Source organism: Anas platyrhynchos, chromosome 5 (genome assembly GCF_047663525.1).
Source record: "Anas platyrhynchos isolate ZD024472 breed Pekin duck chromosome 5, IASCAAS_PekinDuck_T2T, whole genome shotgun sequence".
Lineage (NCBI taxonomy): Eukaryota > Metazoa > Chordata > Aves > Anseriformes > Anatidae > Anas > Anas platyrhynchos.
In genome coordinates, this window is record NC_092591.1 from 47192275 (window position 1) to 47214565 (window position 22291).

Consider the following 22291-nt stretch of genomic DNA (forward strand, 5'->3'; position numbering starts at 1 on the left):
AATCAAGTGTTTCTACACTTCTGTTCAAAGACTTTTTTTTTTTTTTTTTAGTTTCTCTAGCATCATTGTTGCATCAGCTTAAGAAACGAATAAGTTCAGCTATACACTGCAGATTTTTATTTCCCACCTTGATAAATTAAGTAAATACATCCATCATATTTGGTGGACCTACTAAGCTAGATAATTATGAGCAGAAATCCAAAAGAACAACATGAAGATATAGCAAGCAGAATGACATTCAGCGTAGCATACAACTTTCATATGCTACTCCACTTAGAATCCATCCTTAAAGCCAGTATTAGCAAGAAATATGGAAATGTTTTCTTATGAGATTTTCAGACTTCAGTAGCTTGGAAGTACCATTACGTGCTTGGTACAGACCAATAATTTGTGAGGTGGTACGCTTAACATACACAAGTGGAAGATTCTATTTTCTTTTGGGCAAATAGGTATGTCAGTTTCAAATACTGAAGTCAGTTAGCATGACTGAAGTCTGTGTTTCTGATAGCTGGTACTTTCTGCCTACATGCAATTCAGGTGATAACCAAAATGTTTTCAGATCACAGATCTAGCTGCACCTTACTTATTGTTCTGGCATAAGATATTCCTCTCCTTTCCTGCTCCAAAAAAAACAGATCAACTTCTTACTGGCTGTGCTGGAAGAGATCAAAAGCCATTTGAACTTATATACATACTGGCTTGATTTCTTGTCTGTCCAGTTTTTTCCGGTAGAGCAAGATGGCATGGATAACATTACCAGCTCTAGCTGCCTGTAGGGTTGTGGGTGTTAAATAAAGGAAGTCCTGTAGAACAAATAAGAATCTTAAGTTAATTATCACCATACTACACTGGGAAAAAAAAAAATACTTAGTACTTCTCATTCATTTTTTTTTCTTACAGTTTATTCTGGTCAGTAAAGAAGAGGCTTTAAAATATGACGGAAGTATGCTAGTGCAGTGACTTGATGAGTTCAAACTTAAATTTCTTCATTAGTCAAAGTCTCCATAAACAGCATCAGTCTGAAAACCTACATGACAGCTATTAGTCATCCCAAATACTACTACTAAAAATTTAAATACAAGACTACAGTATTTCCTAATTTTGTTTTTAACATCAGGATCTTTTGCAAATGTCTGTACAAGAAGTAAAATTGTAAACAAGAACATGCAGCTGTGTTACCAATGAAGTTTTACACTGAGATTTTAAAGATCGCTTGTGGCAATAAGTACAGAATTGGATAACAACTCATTACTGCATGAGTCTGCTTAAATGACAGATGTGCTAAGTTTATTATGAAAATAGCACTGTACTTAAGATATTAGTTTCAGGTTATACTCAAGAAAGAAAATCACCACATACTGGAGTTCCAAAACAGAAGAAATGAAAAAAATCACTGGCAGAGATTTTACAGTGGTTCTATGGCAGATAAGATGTTCACAACATTTACCTACCATTGCAAAATAGTTACTATTAACCATAATTGGTCCACGTCCTCTAAGGTAGATATATTCTTCCCACCAATCACTAACCTGCAGCACGAAGAACAAGAAAATGAGTAAGACCTCATCATTTCCATAGTTTGTGTTTATGTTAATGACTCGACAACACTCCACACAGAAGCAGCATGAAAACTGATAGCTTGCCCTTTCACTTAGGAAACACGCAAACAGACCAAAATCCTCCACTAAATTCTGTTAATATTTAGGGGAAAACAACAACAAAGGTTGAAAAAAAATAAATTCAGCTCTAGCTCACTGATCATAGGCTTCTGAAGGCATCATCTTCATATAATGTTTAAAATGCATCAGATCTCCTGAATGTGAAGTATGCCAGGGTAACTGTAGAACATCCTAGTTTACCTCAGACTAATTTGTACAGCTAGATTTTAGATAACATCTCAGGAAGGAATTATGCTGCACAGTTCTCACTATGGTATTGGAGTCTGGATTTTCTTTTTGATAAAAAAAAAAACGACATATTTGTTATGATTCTTTACTTCACTTTCATATGCTTTACCTGTTCTATATAAAAAAATTGTTCTAAATCCTTCTTCTACCTGGTCAGCCACACCCAGTGTTGAATTATAAATCTTAACAAGGTAACGTACAGCCTAAAAGCAATCATTACAGCTAAATTACCAGCTCCAGAAGAATAAACATAGAAATGAAGATCCACTCTTTCAAGTTCCATTTGCGACACTGTTTACTAAATCCCAGATTGAATCATTTCTGTGCAAATCAAGTGGTCTCCACTTTACACAAATATTAGTCAATTTCAGTTGCTTTCTTCAACATTTAAAAAGGAATGAATGTTAAGCCAAAAATGCAACAAAGAACAAATAAAATAAGGTCAGTTGAATAGTTAAGTCTCCTGTTTATCTACTTACATAGTTTGTGGCCCACCAGGATTTTAGCTTCAAATACCACTGAAGCCTTGGTCCCAAATTAAAAGCAAAGTCTTTGGCAAGACCTTCCATTCTTTTGAACTCTTCATCATTCATAAGTGGCCGGACTGATTCCAGATACTAGAACACAGGAAAAGAATCAGCATCAGTGTAGTCACCGACACATAGCTTCTTATCATTTCCACACAAAACATTTGAACAGTAGACAGGGTATTCAGACTGAATACATAAGGCTTCAAATGTTATGTTGTTACTGTTAAGAGTATACTCTATTCTAAACTTTTGCCTGTGAAGTATAAAAATTAGATCTTTTCCACACATTTGTCAGCAAATTGAAAGTGAAAAAGGTCACTTTTCTAATATACATTCTCCCCTCAAAAGCAGAACATATCTTAAAGTATTTATTGTATTGAAGAACTCCGTATATAAGCATTAACTCGTTTCTTTTTTCCTTTTTCAAAGTTGGAAACTTTTGCAATTGTTTTTCTTCCTTAGAAATTAAATGATTCTGCTTCTTTAGCATGATGCAGAGAGTTTTGTCTCAAAAACAAGAAAATCAAATCTTCAGCTTCTATGACATACTGCCCTACTTTGCTGCAAGACTTTTGTTTCATAAAACACTTTTCTGCATGTGTTAGGGAATGCAACAAAACCAAGATGTATCAGAAGCCCTGGAAGGCACATTTCATTGGACAGCATTATGTAAGTTGATATCATATTGTTCAACATGAAGCAAGCCAGCTTCAAACTGTCATTGGTTTTAGTGGTTTGTCATAGGCCCTGTTTTAATTTCTATGGAGACATTTTAATCCATTAGACAACATTAACACTACCATGCAATGATTTTAAAAGACATGGGAAAACAAAACAAAACCAAACAGTCAAACAAAATCACAATGGTATCTAAATACTGATTAAACCTTACTAAGGAAAGTGAATTAAGTTCAACATACCCTATTGACTGTGTCTTTGACAGCTGGAACTGGCAATCGTGGTAAAGATGTTTGGAAACTGTACAACATGGGCTTACGTCCCGAGAAGAGCTTTACAAGTGACTGAAGAAAAAACAAAACCAGAATACACACCCCAAATTATTAGATTCCACAAAGGAAAGTGACAAGAGTAATAAGGAATAACATAGCTCTGAGTTCCTTTCATCAGTAAGCGATACATTTAGCAAACTACCACCTTTATCATTGTTTTACAAAGTTAAAAAGGCACTGACAGAAACTAACTTCCTCAAGGTTAAAACATTGTGTCAGTTGCAGAAATTGTGTCATGGAGTCTTCCTGTCTTCCCACACAATCTTTTAATTGTTAAGCAATACTGTTGTTCTTGTGTGGCACACTTTGATCTCAAAGAAAAACAGAGATGGTTACTTAGTGCTTTCTTTCTTCATACATTTCCTCTGCGAAGGCTAAAGGAGTGAGTCTACCTGTTGATATTTCACTTTTATAATAGGCAGTAAAAAGAAACACCCCTACATTGTACTTTAAAACAGGATTCATTATCAAGCCTCTCATTCAGCTAAGGATCTTAGATAACTACAGGCATCATTAAAAATAATAATAATAATGCTTTGGAATCATGATTTGATATTTTCCACAGGTAGAGCTCAGTATCAGTATTATAGATTTACAGGGAGTTTCTTTAAGCATGAGACTGTCCCAGGTAGTCTACTGCACAATTTGAACACATCAAGTTGTGTGAGCATGCCGGTGTTATACTCAGTCCTTCTGTTATCAAAAAAAAAAAACAAAAAACCAACAACCAAACAAAACAGCCAAAAGCCAACAGTTACCATTCAGCTTCAGATTTCAGAGCAGTCCCTATTTTTCCATGAGATTGAAGACAGAAGCAGCATTTCTATCTGTGACTGCCTCTGAGCTGTGACATGCAGTAGGCTGAAAGTCTAGACCATGCAGCTTCTGGATTATACACAGAAAGATACTGGAACCATCACCCCATTTCAGCATGAAAGTAAAATCAAGCATTAAACCACTGATCCAGTAGAACCTTTATTGTGAAATCCAATCTGGGCCCAACAGGCTACACAGCACATTGCACACAGTTCAACATACTAAATGGTCCAATAGTCTGAAGACAGAAGAAAACTGAGGATTTCCTTTCACTGTTTAATTGCAAGAACTTGCCCCCTCTACCCAAATTACAAACAACTGACAAGGCTACTTATTAAAATATTCACTCCTCTCAATTTCCTTGGTCAGCTCAGCTACAGGAGGTTGTTTCAGGCGGCACAGACATTAAGAGTTTCAGTGTTAGCAACAAAGAAGACCTCCCTGCAACAAACAGATCTGTTAGATGTGCCACAGTGATCAGCCCAATGAAATCTGAATGTGCTTCATGACGAGACAAATTTAAAGCTGAATGAGAAAAACACTCAGCTTTTCACAGGAAAATCTACTTTCCTTGCATGAAAACAATTTTATTCCAGAACTTAGGCAAGGCTGACACTTTCTTCAGACAGAAAGAAAGTACCTGCTCAACTGACAGACAGAAAACATTTCACAGTGTTTCTCTTAAATTCAGTGAGAATTTAACAGTTTGAGACCATTAAATTGAACTGACAGTCACACATCCATAATTACTTCTCCACTTTCACATCCAGACACAGCAAATGATCTCATTCTTGCACATGTTGCATCTGTTCCAAGAATGTTTGTCTTTTTTTATTTTTAAACTGCAACTAATACTTGGAATTTCCCCTCATGCTGATCAGAAAATTTGACTTATTTAGAGGCTGGAATTTTCATCCAGCATGCAAATCAATTTATACAGTGACTGAATCACAGCTTAAGTTTTCTATCTGCATGACTATTTGAACAGAGAACAATATACCCACACTAATATTTTCATGCTGTTAATGAACATGAAAAGCAGCTGAAAAAAAAATCAAAAACCCCACACATACACACAGAAACCTCTCCTGGATGATAAAAATCTAGAAAGCTAAGGTACTTGGTACTTTCATTAGGGAAACCAGTCTTCTCTTTTGTTGGAACTAGCTAATGAAAAGGTAAGGAATTAAAATAAAGATTCACATTAAGGATAGATGGGACACTGTTGGGCGTATATTTATATAGATACTTGTTTCTAAAGCATATGTAACGCACAAGAGAAAAAAATATATGCAACCTATAATATAGGGAAGTATATAAATATAATACACAACAGAGCGTGGTAAGTAGCATTACAGTTCACACTATTGAAGGCTGGCGTTATAAACTAAGATTAACAGCTTTAACACATCTATTTGGTAAGACATGCTGAAAACCCTGACAGCAGGAGCTTCAAGCAACTGACAGAAAGCCTTACCATTCAGAGCCTGTACTGTACAAATTCGAGTCATGAGGCTCTTGACAGTGCTTCCAGGAGAAACTAGTGATTAGAAATTTAATATTCATCTGTTACAAATGAAATTTTATTTTAATCTATATTCTGGATACTGGATATATTCTGGATGCTGTTGATTACCTTCCATAATAAAGCATTACATGTTGTTAAACATAACTACTGTTAATTTTTGAGGCTAGAGACACTTATTTTATCTTAGTAGAGCACTTTAATTTCTACATTAATATTGGAAAGAGAGTTAAAATGACCAAGTCTGAGTAAAAAAGTCGCTTCATTTTTGGAGCACCTATATGTACATTTCCTCACTTGACACTTATCACTGCCTTTCAGGGAGATGACAGCCTCTTAGATCCTTTTCCAAAGCATCTCAATTACCGAGAGGAGCCAAATCACTCAGATCTTGTGTAAATTGTGTGACGAGCTACCTACCGCATGTTTTTGCTCCAACTCTTTTTGGAGTCATACCACTAAAATTGATTGAAGGGACATTTAACGTTATTTTCTTCAAACGTGGGATTAAGTTTGGAATGGATGACTAGAAACACCAACATTCAACTTCAACAAAGAATTTGGGTAGCACTTTGTGGGGGAAAACAAGACTTTTTGGTGCCACGTGCCAAGAGAAGTAGGTATTTGAGTCACAGAATCCCAAGACGTTGGCAAATTTAGAAGTTATTCTTAGAGTGTTTATTCTTCCTTCTACAAGGCCATACTGAAAAGTTTAATTATAGCATCAAAAAGATGATAGTAATTAGAAATATTTAACAGCCTCCCATCTTAGGATACAGAAATGCAAGCAAGAACGAAAAAAAATTACAAAGTTATACTTTTTAGGACCTTGAAAACAAATCAGACGCACACTAAGATAAAACAGAAAGACAATATATCCTTACCATCCAAAGCTTGGTGCCTGCAGAAAGTTTGCCATGTTCAGCAAACATCCAACCATGGTAGGAAAGCAGCATTTTAAGAGAGTACCGCATTGTGACAATAAGGGCAACCCAAAGTCCTGTGCCAAAAAGTATTCCACTGACGATGTTCTGTGTTTGATTTGACATATAGCCACTATTTTAAGAAAAAAAAGGCAGTATCTGTCAGTTAACAGCAGTTTAAGTTTTAGAGAGAACTTAATATTGCAAACCTAAGTCCCGTGGTACTACAGGCAGACATTACAGAAGCCTGTTTGCCCCTTTTCATTAAACTCCTTTACAAACATCCTCTCATACACGAAGAACAAAGGCAACAGAAGTTACCAACTGAGCTTCCCAAACACTCATAAAACAATGCAGTAATACTGGTACAACAACCTACATGTTTCATACCCTTTTGCTTTAAGATTTATGCTTACTCTATCACAAACATACTGTTCAAAAACTTGCACAGTTATATCTAAATACTCTTAATCTAAATCCTGTCAAACTGATTTGGTTTAGAGAACAGTAAGTTTTCAGGCTACTTACGTTGTATCAAGGGTTCGGTTGATTTTAGCTATTATTCCTAAAGAAGGATCAATTTTGGCATACATTGTTGACATCACACCCACAACTACAATAAGCCAGCTAGATGGGCTAGCAGGGTAAACACCAGTGATAATTCCATTCTGGAAAGAAAAGCCTTCACATAATTTTTTCATACCAAAGTGGTTGACTTCATATTACCATGGAAAGAAACAAAAATCAACACATTTAAGTCATTTAGTTTTAAACAAGAAGTTAAGATTATCCAGCATTTTCTTACACGTGCTTAACTCATGAGTAAGGAATGGATTTTAGTGAAGTTTGACTGCTACTGGAAATTGTCACAACAATACCAACAATTAAAGGAACTTCAGAAGTTTCTTTGCAGATGATATGGACAGTGCTTCAAGTCTTACTAAAAATACTGAAGTCAGTAAACTTCCTTGGAGCAAATGGCACTTCAATAATTCTCACTTAGCTCTGGATCAGGCCTCTCTAAATGAATAAATGGCAGAAAATATTCTACTAAACAATACACTGAAAACTGGAAAATTTCTGTCATTGAAGCAGTCCTCAAAGCTTTAAGAAATCTTTATTAAGACTACTTTAAAATATATAAATTTGAGTGTTAAGAAGATGCTGAAATTAACCGGTAGTTTACCTAGCTTTTTACTAATAAAATAGATCCATTTAGAATCCCACGAACAAATAAATTCATAGAAATCTGTATCAAATATCAGTTTCATTTATATCCATAATACAGATCAGAAACATTACTACATAGTATAACTCTTTCAAAAATTGCCTGAAGATCTGCCTTGAATATACCACACATTTTCTGTAATTTGAAAAAATTAATTTTGGTAAAGATGTAAATCAAGAGTACATTTTTGTTTGTTTGTTTGTTTTTAAGTGACATGACTTTTAAAGTCACAATTATATTTTTGACCTGTGCTAAAAGATTACATAATTACATCATCTCTTATGAAGATAAGTAAACTAAAACTATTATTAATTTTTACACCTGCTTCATCTTGCTTTCCACAGAACAGATCAAAAAGATGTATCCTTGCAGTCTTGACACTGTCATTTTAGCACAGCATCAGCCAGTGCTACCTTCCTTACTATCTCTTGTTAACTAAAATCCGCACAAGTCATTCACAATAAGGAACTTTATTTGCCACAGAGGCATAAAAAATAAGTTGTGCTTAAACAAAACTTCAATAAATCTATGAAACACTGAATAACCTTCACATTTAGTAGGCTTGACTAATTTTAAGTACCTTGAATCTGATGAACTTTTTCTTCCATGAATGGATACCAGATAGATAAATTTGTTTGAGTGCCTCATGGCTCATCCGCAGGTCAATCCCATCTGGAGTTACTGTAAATTGAAATGCTACTGCTTGATGGGCTTCTGCCATTTTTGAAAAGAGTTCTGTCAAAAAAAAAAAAAAGTTTAAAAAAATTAGACTTTGTTCAAAGGTACTAGGAACTAGCCCATTTCTGTCAAGAAGTCTTCTCCACAGTCATTTTGGAAAACATTTCAAAGTATGACAAATTTACACATAGAACTTCCCTCTTCTTCACAGGCTATGCTTGCACTTCAGTCTGAGCCTCTGGTATGTTAATTAAGGTACTACTTCTAACCACAGCTGCTGAAAATGGAGACAAAACACTCATATATAATTTCAGTGTTTTGGCAGTAAGCTGAATATCGTGCATACACATAATATATAAATCCCCAGCACAGAGCAGGAAGTTAAAGATATAATATTTAGAAGAAGTGTATTGCAGGTAAGTAGCACCTCATTCTGCTACGATAAAGGGATTTTTTTTTCTTCCATAATTTTAGAAACAAAAGGTATTTAAAGTCTTCAACTCAGCTAGCAAAACAAAGCAGCTTTGGGCCATGCCTTCTTCTGAAATAGTCTCCTTCCCTTACTTTTAAGCTGAGCAGTCAAAACAATATGACAGCACAGCTCCAGTTCTCACCAGCAAATAAATGCAAAAATTAAAGCCAAGCAGGGAAAAAAAACACAACTATCAGAAAAGTAACCTTCATATAAACAAATCTGAAATTAAGTAAAGAGGAAATTTAATTGAACTAATTATGCCAACATAACAAATCAACAATAACACAAGTACAGAAGAAAGACCATCATAACGGGCAGGCATACCAGGCTAAAATAAAAACCATCAGCAGTTAGAATAGAAACCCAACTGAGATCCAGTTCACATACATGTCTTAACTCTCTCTGAGGATCCTGTCAATTTGAATTGAACTTTAAGTTCTTCTTTATCAACTTATCTTCATAGCTTCTTTCTTCCCATAAGCAGCATTTCCACACAGATACCCTGGAAGGTACCCCTACTCATCATCACAGTAATGTTGTTTGAGCATCTACAATCATAGATGGTCTACAAGACACAGATTTTTCTAGGCAGGCTCTATGAATAGCATAGTTGTTTAGTCCACATACTACTGAGGAGACCATTGTGATAAAGTCCGTTGTACACACGCATTTATTAGCTTACCAGAAATTCTGTGCATAAACTTAAAAACAACATCCCCTTAGAAGTACAGCAAGGAGGTAAAGGAATCCATATTCCCATTTGTAGGTCAGGATTCAAGGGCAGGTTTTAACTTCACATTTTACTGGTACAAAATACAATGTAATCAACACTACGCGCTCTAAAGTAGCACTGGCATTTGTCTTTAAACAGAAAAGTACAACTGCTTCATACCTTTTGAATCCTAAATGCTTAAATTTCCATTTCTTCCACAAATCTGAAGCTTAAACTGCTTAGCAAAACTTAAGTTCTGCTTGACCTTCATCCCTTGTAAAACAGTAAGTCAGAGCTGACCAGTACATTTTAGCTGGGCAATTCAAAAGCAGTCTATTATGCTATAATGCTCCTCCCCTTTGCTGGAAATATCCTATAATGTGAAAACCATCTGGAGGACAGAAGGTGTAAAAAGGTCTGTGCATGCTAAGGATTATAAGGGAATGCTACATTAATAACAGGCCTAGGAAATAAATATAGGAAGAGAAGGAGCACTAGGCAGAGAAGAGCAAGATAAGTGCTGTTGCCCAATATCTATTAAGGCAGTAGACCAACAAGTAGTGACTGCAATATATGTAAAGTACCTGTCCCTCAGCCAGCATCTAATGATCTGCCTCTGCAATACAACTGCTCCTACAGCAGCTGATGGTAATTCAGAGATCTCCCAAATCCGTCAGTCACTGCTCAAGTGTTAGAGGCTCAAAATCCTGGTGAATCAGACTTTTGGCTTCCAGAAGAGTAGCTAAAGCTCACAATGCCGTACAGATAGAATGCAGTTGGATCTACGCTTGTACAGCATTTCATTAAGACAATGAAGAAACAAAATCAGCTTTTAACATGAGTCTCAGGACCTTTAAGTCTCAGGTCCTGCATGCCGTAGCAACAACTGCAATCTGTAGCACTTCATGACTCAGTCACTAACAACCGCTCATTTGCAGGGGCCGTGCTGTTGGCAAGCATCAGGAAGTCAGTCAGCTGGGTATTCATTCATGTAAACTGTGCATCAGCTCTACATTGAGGCCAAAATTGTGTGAGTGATGAAATAGGCAATAGTAATACATGGCACACCCTGGACACAACAGGGCTCAAAAAAGGAGAGAGCAATCAAAGAATTCATCATAAGTTTAGTGCTACTATTAAGACCAGGGTTAAAAACAAACAAAAAAAAAAAACAAAAAACAAAAAAACAACAAACACACACACACACACCATATCCCTATGTGGAGAATCAGGCTCACAGACTCATTTCGAAAGAGCCACCTGGCTGTCCAGATCACACAGAGTAAGACACTGGCATCCCAGAACATAAAAGTAACAGATGAACTAGTTTCTGTTACCCTTCAAGTCCCCTATGGCTTCTCAGCCTGGAAATCCTCCTCCTGGTTTCTGAAGAGAAAGGAGTTCAGGAAACCCTCCCTCTGAAGTGCATGCGTTTCTATTGTCCAATGTAGAAAAAGTTATAAATAGCATTCATCAGAAACTGTCAACCTGATATATTAACGACACTAAATTTAGCATGATCGTTAAATATGTTTCAATAGGGAAAAGATTCCCTATTACCAAATGAAGCACAAGTGAAAGAATATTAATCCAGCAAGAACTAATCCTAAATCAATTAAACAAGCCCTGAAAACAAAGACAGGTTTAGTTATAGGACTGTATTACTTGACCCTGAAAGATATAAAACCAAACGGCTTGTTTCTTTTCATATCCTTTTCCTTTACCGAAGGAAAATAAGTCTTTAAGACTAGTTTGTTTGTTCTGAGTTATGATGGCGAAGTACCAAAGAGACTTCCTGGAGTGCCTTTCTTTGAACACTTCTTTTAGCTCCTAAAGGCCAATTCAATCATAAGCTGCTGTACACTTCCCCTCCTTTGCATTCCTCTGCCATCACGTGCTTGCTCACAAAGTAGGTGAAAGAGCACAGGCTGCAGGAGCATGCGCGAGATTTTAGACTTCACTTACCACTGTTGGTAAGGCAGAGCCCACATCAATCAGCTAGCTAAGACTGAAACAATAACTTCTTTTAACTTCAGGCGTTTTGGTCAGCAAAATATTTCTGTACAGCATATGTTAATTAGCCCTATCCCCAGCAGCGAGCCATAACGAAGAGTTTACGGCCTTAGCAGCTTGGCCAAGTCTTACTTAAAGGAAAAAAAGAGAAAGATGAACACAATTTCTACAAGTAAACTTAAGCAGTTATTTTCATACTTTTGAGCGTTCCTTTATAGAATTAACATATCTGACAGCCACGTTTGCCCCCTAACTTGGTTCAATTTTATTTTATTGAAGGAGAAAGCTGTTCTCTGCTCTCTTCTGGTTTTAGTTCAATTCGAACGTGCTGTAACAGCTGCAAATGCTTCTCCTCCTCCCTTCTCATACTGCATCTTGAGCCAATCAAAACTTACCACATTATTTTTCCATTGTTATAAACAAAATACTGCTAGGTTGGAAGTCAGATTTTTGGTCAAGAAACACAAAACATGCTGTGAGGCTCAAGCCCTGATAGATCTAATGGTCTGAAAATGGTAAAATGGAAAAACTATATTGGTTTGTCTACTACACATAAAACCTCTTCATTGTGCTGTTTCTGCAATTTCAGGACATTGTCACGACGAAGACCAAGGTTTAACTTTTTAGCTTCTCATGCCCACAGTCCTAGTGATTTCAGGGTGAAACCCCCAAACAGTCAGCTTTATATTAGGGCCTACAGGTTCCTATTTCCAAGGAGATGTTGGTCTCAGCTCTGGGAAATCTGAAGCTAAAAAAGATCCCATGTCCAGGAAACTTCCATTTAGTCAGACATACAAGAAGACACTTCTGGTTGGTAACCTCTCTGAGAGATACAATACAGAACACAATGTCTAAAAAGACAGTGAAAGAATTTTCATGTGTATCTTAAAAAGCACCAGGCCATCATCCAAAAGAGTTAAACGGATTAGTGTGCATTGAGTGAAATAAGGTATTAATTCCTGAATCAGCTACTTTTGGAAATGCTATTGAGTATGAGCCTTAATACGTTTCTGCAGATTTCATAGGCTTTATGTGGATAATACGAGAGTGTTTAAAAAAAGCTAAGGAAATCCAGCACCTCCTCATCACAAAAAGCAACTCCTCTCCATATCCGTATTGCCTCTAATCTCAGAGCTCATCCTAGCCCCCTGCTCAACTCATACATTTTCTCTAATTTCTACTCCTCTTGCAATAGGGAAAATCCAGCCATTTCCCCTTGGATATAGTCCAGTCACCAGGAAGAGACGTTATTTAAATGCAGTTTTCACATCCACAGATCCTTCTCCTGCAAAGGAAGGAAATTAACAAGTGCAGAGTAAAAACAGAGAAATCTTATTCATACAGCCCTGAACAGCTAAAATCTGGGTGAAAGAATTCTGTGACTGCCACTTCAAGCAATCTTAACAATTTAGTTTGAAGCTCTCTTCATACTATTTTGACATCTACTTGTATATTAGCTTTTATATATGGTGCATGTATCTGTCGAGAATCAAACTCAGTTCATCCCACAAATCTCTTCAATGATTCTACTTTGGCAGTCAATGGTTGACTTTTCTTGAAGAACAGTGACTGCTGGGAATGCCATCACATACCACCCTGTGCGAGGCTTAATACTACCACAGTTCTCAGACAGACATCTCTGACACCCAAACCGTTGCTCATTGGTGGTGAGCAGACTTGCAGCATCACATAGCCCTGTGCTAAGAGTTAAAGTATGCTACTGGATTCAGCAGAACCTGGAAACCTTAATAACCTCAGACAGATGCACACATCTCTAAGGAAGAAAAACAATTTGAACTTCCTTCAGGAGATGAGCTTGCCACAGCTTTTAGAAGAAATGGTCATCCAAAAAAAAAAAAAAATCCCATTTGCATCTTCATTTGTTAACATTATTTTGGTGGTTTAGGATAGATCACTGAATGCCAAGTCTAAGGACAGACTTAATGAATCTGAGCCCTGGGTTAAAACACTAAAACACCTGCACCGTGTTTGTTTTAAAAGACAAATCAAGTATTTTGTCTCTCCAAATTAAGCTCCAATATATAAATACGCATTTTCTACTTCCTTGGAAAGTCAAAACTATGAGTGCATTTTGTTATATAAACCAATAATTGCTCGTGACTGAAACTGATCACTTCATACCAGATACTAAAAGCAGATAATCATGAGCACTGAGGTGCCTAATTCTCTTCCTGGAATATTTCTTATTTCTCTTCAGATTTCTGCCATTGATGTTCCTCTGTCAGTTACACTTACATTAAGCAGCAGGATTTCTTCTTACACAAACATAAAGACATTTTTTGCAAGACTTTAACTGTTTAAGTGTAGCTGGGCAACATCAAGGATGTCTTTGCCTATTTGAATTCTGCAGAAGTTCTCAGGTCTTATCAAACTGGCACCTTCCCAGATTTTTGGCAGAAAAAGTAGTATCTTTCCAACTTTTTAAATAAGCTTGAAATATAAATAAATAAATAAATAAATAATAAAAAGTAAAAAAGAGAAAGAAGGAACCACCATTCAGCAGATGGACATACAGGTGGGAGTGGCTGACAGACCAGGGGGTTGTATTGCCACTCAGATGGGCTGAAGAAATGGGCAGGTTAAAACCTCATTAAGGTCAACAAAGAGAAGTGCAAAGTCCTGCATCACAACACGGTGCATTACCACATGCTGGAGACCTGCTGGAAATCAACCCTGCGAGTTGCACAAGGAGCCAGCAAGGGGCCCCTTGCAGCAGAGGAGGTTCACAGAGCCCTGAGACACATCAGGAAGAGCCTTGCCAACAGGTCAAGGGAGGTAATCCTGCCCTCAGGACCACTGAGGCTCCATCTGGAATTCTGTTTTAGGCTCCCCAGTACCAGAGATGAAGCTACTGGAGAGAGTAGTAATTAAGTGAAGAGCGATTAAGAGGACTTGAAACACCTCTCCTGTGAAGGCAGGCTGAAAGAGCTACAGCTGTTCAGCCTGGAGAAGAGGCTTGCTCAGGAGGGATCTTATCAAAGGGTATAAATATTGGAAAGGTAGGGTACAAAGAGGACAGAGTAGGGCTCTTTTCAGCGGTGCCCCATACCAGAACAAGAGGCACTGGACACGCACTGAAACACAGGAGGGTCCATTTGAACGTGAAGATTTTTTATTTTATTTTATACTGTGATGGGACCCAGCACTACTTGTCCAGAAAGACTGTGGAGTCTCTGTCCCTTGGATATTCAAGAGCTATCTGGACATGGTTCTGGACAACCAGTTCTAGGTGATCTTGGCTTGAGTGGTGGGGCAGCTGGATAAGATGACCTCCAGAGGTTCCTTCCAGCCTCAACCATTCTGGGACTGTTGGCATAACAGCAAAATAAAACAAAAATCCTGTATTATTTTAGCAAGGGGACACTTGGCATTCAAGGACCTTGAGTCCTGCAATCAGGGAGAAGAAAACAAGTGCTACACACAGAGCAGAATAGAAAAAAGAAGCAATTGCACAAAGTGCCTTACAAACAGCATGCTTTTCTTCTTTAATCTTCCTTTTACATATTTATGTACCAGGCATAACATTTCAGGAAAGAATACATGGAGAGCTGGAAGAACGCCTTCAAAGGCATGGAAAGAATGACAAAGTTTAGAATTTCAATGCTGGGTTCAGAAGAAAAAAAAAACAAAACATCAATACAGAGAAAGAATAAAGTTCTCAGTCAAGTCGTGCAAAGTTCATTATCCCCTTAAAAAAGTCCCTTGGGATGGCCTGAGTGCAACACAAAGCATCCAAACTCCAGCAGTCAGTATCTGTAGCATCCCATTTACAGTGGAGCCTTCACGTAGAATACAATTCCCAGTTTATCATTAGTGCTGCTCACGTTGAGCATAAATACAAAACCTTTCTCAAAAACAGAGCTTTAACTGTATAGCTACCACAGATTCTTCCTGAAATTTGATTTTTTTTAAGTAGGTCTACTTCAAAAAAATAAGGCCTGAACAAGAAATCTTCGGCATAAACAATTCAATTGCTTTAAAAGAACAGCACACCTTGGAAGTCAAATTGGGAACAGATGTTTAAGTGGAACAAGTTCTCTGCAACTGACAAAAGAATACCCTTAGTTTGGAGAATAAAAGCAACTGAATTTTGCAGTAGGATTTGTACATTTGTAGATTTTACATGAACTTACTGTTGCATGTATATAGCTAGAGGAAAGGAAAACAGCGACTGGCCCTATCAAATCAAGAGCCTGTGTTCAATAACAAAGCTGATGTGACTTCAGTAAGGCATTTTCACAGTTTGCTACAAGTACAGCAGATTTAGTCACTGAAGTATAGGCTGTACAGCAGTATCCAGCGCCAATGCAGTAACTCAGTCAAATCTGCTCTTATGTGAGTGCCTCCATACCACTGCCTGACACAGCCTATCCTCTAGCATTAGGGCAGAAGTTTGGTAGGGCAGGCAGCTAACCAGAGGATGCCAAAGACACTTTTACTCACAAGCATCTGGTGCTCCTGTGATGCACAGCTGAACAAAGCTCAAACCAACACGTAAAGAATCCAGTTTGACAGAAATCCAAACAAAGATCAAAGTTGTCTGAATATACATGCATTAAAGTTTCCAAAAAGGTCACTACGCCTCCCAAAGGAAACTGTTTTTGATCTATAATTATCTTCAGTAAACAGCATCAAATATACAGCCGAAACATTTAATCGTGACCAAAAAGACATTTGTTTGTTGAATATTTTACTAGCTAATGCCACTTTCTTGCAGTGTAGATTAGAGTTCTGCAAAAATGTAACAAGATTGCTCAGAAAGAGTATAGGGCTTATTCATAAACCATGTGATATTTTGCAAGTAGCTGACTTCTGAACTTGCTGTAAAGATTAACCAACAGTGTTATTCACTTAAGAATCTCTATTTCTAACTAGCTTCCTTGCATACCAATTTTCAGTAATAAAAAATCATGCTTGAGGCTGCTGCCCAAGTCTTACCAACAACTCACTTACCTTACAGTGATTAAGCATACTCTAACAGGTCTACAGACACAAAATCATTAAGAGAAATCTGAGGAGTAAAGCCAAGCCATGCCTTTGCAATAAACAGTCACGAGGATTAAAGTCACTCAATAGGGCATCTCAGGTGAACCTGGTGACTACAGCATAGAAATAAAATAAACCAAGCAATCACTCCCCTTTAAAATTTGCATTAAATGACGATCGATTGAATGCGATGTTAATCTATAAGTTAAACTGGCAGGCTCTCTCATGCCTTGTTAGTTGTGACTGAAACAAGCTAAAATCAGTTTAAGTCTCCTAGAAGCTGAAGGTGATATTTATTTATGCATGAGTTCTCTCAAAGTTCCCAAAATACGACTACTAGGCCAATGTGTGAAGTGGCTTAACCAAAGTATCAAAGAGAAAGGAGCTTTTCCCTCACTACCCATTACGAAAGTTTTGCAGGGTGGCTTTTGGTGGTTGTGGGTGTTTTTTGTTTTTTTGTTATTGCTAATCATTGGCTCTGATCGCTCTCATCCTCACTTATGGCTGAGGTCCACTTACACTGCAATGTTTTAAAGAATTACTTACATGTAAAAATGAACAAATGCTGTGATTTAACCCTAGCAGAAGACCTGAGTACACATGCTTCTACAGGTACAGCAACACTGCAAACCTCACCCACAGCACACTGAAATCAGAACACTTCAGCAGTACTGCCCCACTGACCAAGCTATCAGTTTGTGACCTGTCCAGCATTTTCCAAGATCACTTCTGGGTATAGATTAGCTACCCTCTGCAGGCAACTTCTTTGGAATCTTGGCCCAATTTCTTTATCCCCTTCCCAAGAAGGAAACTGGAATGACAGGCATATGTGAAAGGATAAGATAACAACAAAACACCCACAGACAAACAAACAGACCAACGAATGAAATGTGAACATACCTGAACAGCTCTGTCTGCTTCAAAAAAGGACTTGAAACCTGCTTGTCACACAGAAGTCTTCTGCCCCACAGGCTCACCACAGCTGGACTCTTGGGTAGGTCAGGACACGCTCAGAGCCAGATTCATTCCAATGCTGTCAGCTGCTAATATCCATTAAGCTACAGCAATGGCAAACAGTTAACTGCAGCTCTGAAACAGAAAGTCAAGAAAAACAGTTTGAACTTTGAGTCACACGCAGCTTTCAATGGCTCAGGACTGGATCAGACTGGAACCATTTAGGGAGAACTGATGCCAAAGGAGAAAACTGTCACAAACAGCAGCTTTGATACAGTGGTTTTTACTACACTGTATGAATACACTGGCCTGATCTGTCTGCATGTAACAGGTCCAAGATGGCAAAGAACCGTGGGATGAACAAAGTTCATCCACTACTCTGCTACCCTCCCGGTTATTTCTGGGGGATTAAATTAGTGGTTGCTGGCTAGCTGCAGTAAGAGAGGTGATCTTGGGTGCCTGACTCCAAGGTTAGTTTCATCCTGCAGGTTAAGACAAGTAAATGCAGGTGTTTGCTTATGGGCTTTAATCTCCCATTACAGTCAAACCAGATACTATCAAGATGTTTTGGAGACATGTTCACAGAACAGATTGCTTTCACTGACACCTCCAGGAGAAAGACCACAGATAGTAAGCTGGCTTCTCACCTAGCAAACAGCCAGGCAAAGAAGGGAAAGTATAGCAAACAACGCGCTAATTACCAGGCTAATCCCTACAGCTTATGGATCATATGGCCTGTCTCCTCCTCCTGAATAGCATGCTGCTATACAACATGGTTCTGTAACGTACACTCCATCAAAAACAACTACAACAAAAACCCCACTGCTACACTCCACAACTGTAATCAAAACTGAAACTCTTATAGTTGTCATTATTTACAACATTTTCATTATAGGTTTGCACATACTGCACTGTTCCTAGGTATTTTAGATAATTCTAGTCTCCACTGCAATATGTTACACAGTACACATTCCAGCAAGCCACCTCTTCTGACCTTCTCAAAATTCACAATAATCTTGCTGAGTAAGAGATAAGCACACACACACACAAAAAAAAAACAACAAACAACACTGAACAGCTACTGTACTACGCAGAAACCTCACTCCCCCCTCAAAACCCTAAGCACTAGGATCTGGTTACTTTAAATACTGCTATAAAAGCCATCACTTAGGCATTTAATTACAGTAGTTGTCTCCCTTCTTTATCCCTTTGCACTAATTAGCTTCTAAGCTCATGCAGTGAAGAATTATGTTTATGCCCTCTGTGGTAACAAACGTTTCTAGAACTGCAGGCCTTTCAGCAGCCCTACACGATGTCCATCTTCCAGCGTCTCTGAAGTCCTAAAACATGACCACAATGTCAGGTGACCAAGGACAAAATGAAGGAATTACTATCACAGTAGTTCAATGATTATTTACTGTGTAAGGATGAAAGTCTGGAATACCGAAGAGCCACATCTAAACATTTTCCTAATATTTAAGCCAACCATTCAAAATAAAGCTAATCCAGACACAGGAAAGAGGGATGCTTTCCAGCCATATAGCTTGTCTTTCTGGAGTTTGGGACTATGATACAGCACAGTGCAGGGCAAAGTCAGTATCTTCAGAATATAATAAAAAAAAAAAAAAAAAAAGAGATAAAAGTGTATTTCCCTTAAATAAAAGCTTCCACTTAGGTCACTTTTTACGCAAGACTTTCCAGAACCGGCCCCGCACCACGCCGGGGATGCAGCGCTCCGGCCACCCCTGCGTGCAGCCAACGCGCACACCCCTCCGCCACGCACGCACCAGCCCTCCAGCCGCTCCACGCGCTGCCGGCTCGATCCGGTTCCCTTTGATCCGGTTCCCCTCGATCCGATTTGTCCCGCCGCGCTCCGCTCCCCGCCGCAGGGCGCCCGGAGCCCGCACCCTGACCACGCCCCCTGTGGGCGGGGCCAAACCCCGTGACCACGCCCCCCTTCACAGGCCACGCCCCCCGCCCACGTGACCGCTGCCGGGAAGTGGGTGAAAGGTCGCGGCGCCGAGCCCGAGCCAAGGGCTGCCCCGGAGGCAGCGCCCTCAGCTCTCACGCCTCAGCTGCGGGATGTCGCGGGGCTTTTTTAACCCAGGAGCAGCCTTTCCTTGCGGCAGGATGCTCTGATCGAGGCTGTGGCACCCCCAGCATATCCCCGAGCTCCCAGCAGGTCACGGCTCTGCCGGAGCCTTGTTTCTGTGTGAGCAGGTGAAGCTGCGCTCCTGCGTTAATTAATGGAGAGCCGCGTCACTCACCTGCAGCATCACAGCTCGGTAATTATTAGCTGTATCAACGAACCAAGAGCACGTTCCCGGTGCCGACTGTACAACTCGCGTTGGGCAGAGGACACCCGACCGCGTTAGCCGAGCGCGTGGATCCAGAAGCTGAGGGGGGCAGGCAGGAAAACAGAATTGAGAAACCCAGCACAAAACATCGTCCCCAGCCCCGCTGCTGCACTCCGACACACGTGATAAGGAAATGAGTAGTCCCCCGTACAGTAATTTCCTCTACGCTGCGGAGTTTCAACACAATCGCCCTTCAGGCGCGGACAAACTGCCAGGTGAGAGGCGCAAGGGGCCGCTTCTCCCCATCCCGCTTTGCACTTTTTCCTTCCCACCCCCAAAAAAATGCACCTGGCGCTGCAGCTCCGCCACCCGCACCACAGCTAAATAAACAACCAAAGTCACGCCTAACGCTGCTTTTTCCCATTGAAAACCCAAGACGCGGCACAAAACCTTCAAAACGCGGCGAGCAAGCGGGGAGCAGCAGCTGCTGCTAGCCCTGAGCTCTCCCTGCCGCAACGAGCCCAAGCACACCTCAAAACCCACTTTTTTACGGCGACTGCGCTATTTTCCTGCAAGTTTCACAGCTTTTAGCCCCGGCGGCACGCAACACTCGGCAGCAGGGATAAAATCCCTGGGGGGGGCGCTTCTGGAGCCCAAACCAGGGCGCAGCAGCCCCACAGGCTCCCCCCCGCCCCACAGCCCCGTCCCCACCGCCGCCTCCCGCCCCGGGGACACCTGACGGGGCACGCCGGCGGCTCAGCCCCGCTCCGGGAGGCTCCCCCGGCCCGGCCGGCCGCCACCCACCTGCTGAGGGCCGCCGCCGCCGCTCAGCGGCTCCACCAGGGGCGGCCCGGAGCCGGCCGAGCGCAGGAGACCGGCGGCGGAGCGAGGAGGGCGGCGAGGGAGGGAGGGAGCGGGGAGGGCGGCGGCCGCTCCCCTCACACGCCCCGCCGGAGCCGCGCTTGCCGCCCGCCCCGCCATTGGCTGCCGGTGGGGAAAGGGGCGGGGATTCGCCGGCGGGGCGGAGGAGCGGGAAGGGAGGAGGGCGCTGATAGGTCAGCGGTGGGGGGTGCTGGGGTGTGATTGGCGGGCAGCGCCCAGGGGGGCGGGGTTTGAAGGGGGGGAGTTATGGCGGCCTGAGGGGAGTTGGGGGGGGGGGGGGGGGATGGAGCTGAGGCGGGATGGGGCAGTGGGGGTGAAGGGGAGCGGTGTCAGGGGGCTCACAGGGCTCCTGGGGCATGGAGGCGGCCGCTCCCGGGCGATAAAACCCCAGGGGTTGCGAGGAGAGGCAGTGGGGGCGTAGAGTTGTTGGGATGCGGGTGTAGATTGGGGTAAGGTAGCACATGGGGGACCTGCCTGTGGTGCCAAGATGGGCTCCCTGCGAGGGCACACTGAATGCAGGGGGCTGAAGGAGGTGTGCTCGGTGCTTCCCAAAAGTAACTGCAGGCTTCCAAAAATGCAAAATCATGGAAGCAATCTACATGAAAGCGTCAGTCCCAGAGCATGCAAAAGTTGAAATTATTAAATTTTATGCTTGCAATGGGCCAGTCGCTTTTGGCTGTCAAGATCTTGGTGCTTGAATATCTCTGAGGCGCCTTCTGACTTCAGTATGACAGGTGCAGGAAGTCTCTATCCTTTCTGAAATGACGTCAGACTACGGTGGTGTCGACACGAAGGTTCTGAACTAGGACAATTTGGGATTCATAATCTTTCCCTTGTGGGCAGATCCACCCAACCCCACAGTCCTGCCAGCTGGAATTTCCAGGATGTGTCTGAAGGCTCCAAAGCACACAAACATATGATGAAATCCAGAAGCATGGACACTACAGACTGAGCCTCTCCCACATCCTTAAGATCATGCAACGTCAATAAAATGAAACACTACTGGTCAGAATTTTCACCTCCAGTGTTCCATGCCTAATGATGTGATTTTAAGATGTTACTACCCCAGGAAGAAGCATAAAGCCCAGAAGAAAACAAGGAGAAGAGGCTTAGGTCTATTAGTATTAGTAAGAGTGGAGGAAAAAAAAAAAAAAAAGTAAATCACCACAAACCCATTTATGCCCCCAAGTTCAGCAGCATCCATGCTTACATATATTTAGCCATAACAGGTATGGCTAAATAATGTATAATGTAACTTGAAGAGTTAGAAGAAGGTAATTAATAACTTTTCTGTTTGGTGTATTTGTTCTACAAAGAGCTTTAAAATAAAAAAT

At 40.5% G+C, this 22291-nt stretch overlaps 1 protein-coding gene and 1 long non-coding RNA gene across 5 annotated transcripts in view; one reads left to right on the top strand and one right to left on the bottom strand.

Moving 5' to 3' along the window:
* Positions 1–21037, bottom strand: part of LOC101799612 (carnitine O-palmitoyltransferase 1, liver isoform) — a 55219-nt gene extending 34182 nt beyond the window's left edge. For 2 of the 4 annotated variants that reach the window (XM_072038969.1, XM_005022766.6), the window contains exons 1-9: positions 20046–20174; positions 17725–17913; positions 8520–8674; positions 7240–7379; positions 6673–6844; positions 3358–3459; positions 2387–2524; positions 1452–1529; positions 696–803 (exon numbers count right to left, since the gene is read on the bottom strand). In XM_072038969.1, the coding sequence (XP_071895070.1) occupies positions 696–803; positions 1452–1529; positions 2387–2524; positions 3358–3459; positions 6673–6844; positions 7240–7379; positions 8520–8660 (879 nt within the window). In that variant the 5' untranslated portion in view covers positions 8661–8674; positions 17725–17913; positions 20046–20174. Of the gene's footprint in view, positions 1–695; positions 804–1451; positions 1530–2386; positions 2525–3357; positions 3460–6672; positions 6845–7239; positions 7380–8519; positions 8675–17724; positions 17914–19565; positions 19706–20045; positions 20175–20879 lie in introns of those variants that run through there. The other 2 variants (XM_027457809.3, XM_038179658.2) reach the window with 2 other exon arrangements.
* On the top strand, positions 20210–21969 carry LOC106018081 (uncharacterized). Its single transcript, XR_003497407.3, has 2 exons — positions 20210–20350; positions 21684–21969. It is a non-coding gene; the product is annotated as an uncharacterized lncRNA (long non-coding RNA).
* The last annotated feature ends 322 nt before the right edge of the window (positions 21970–22291 follow it).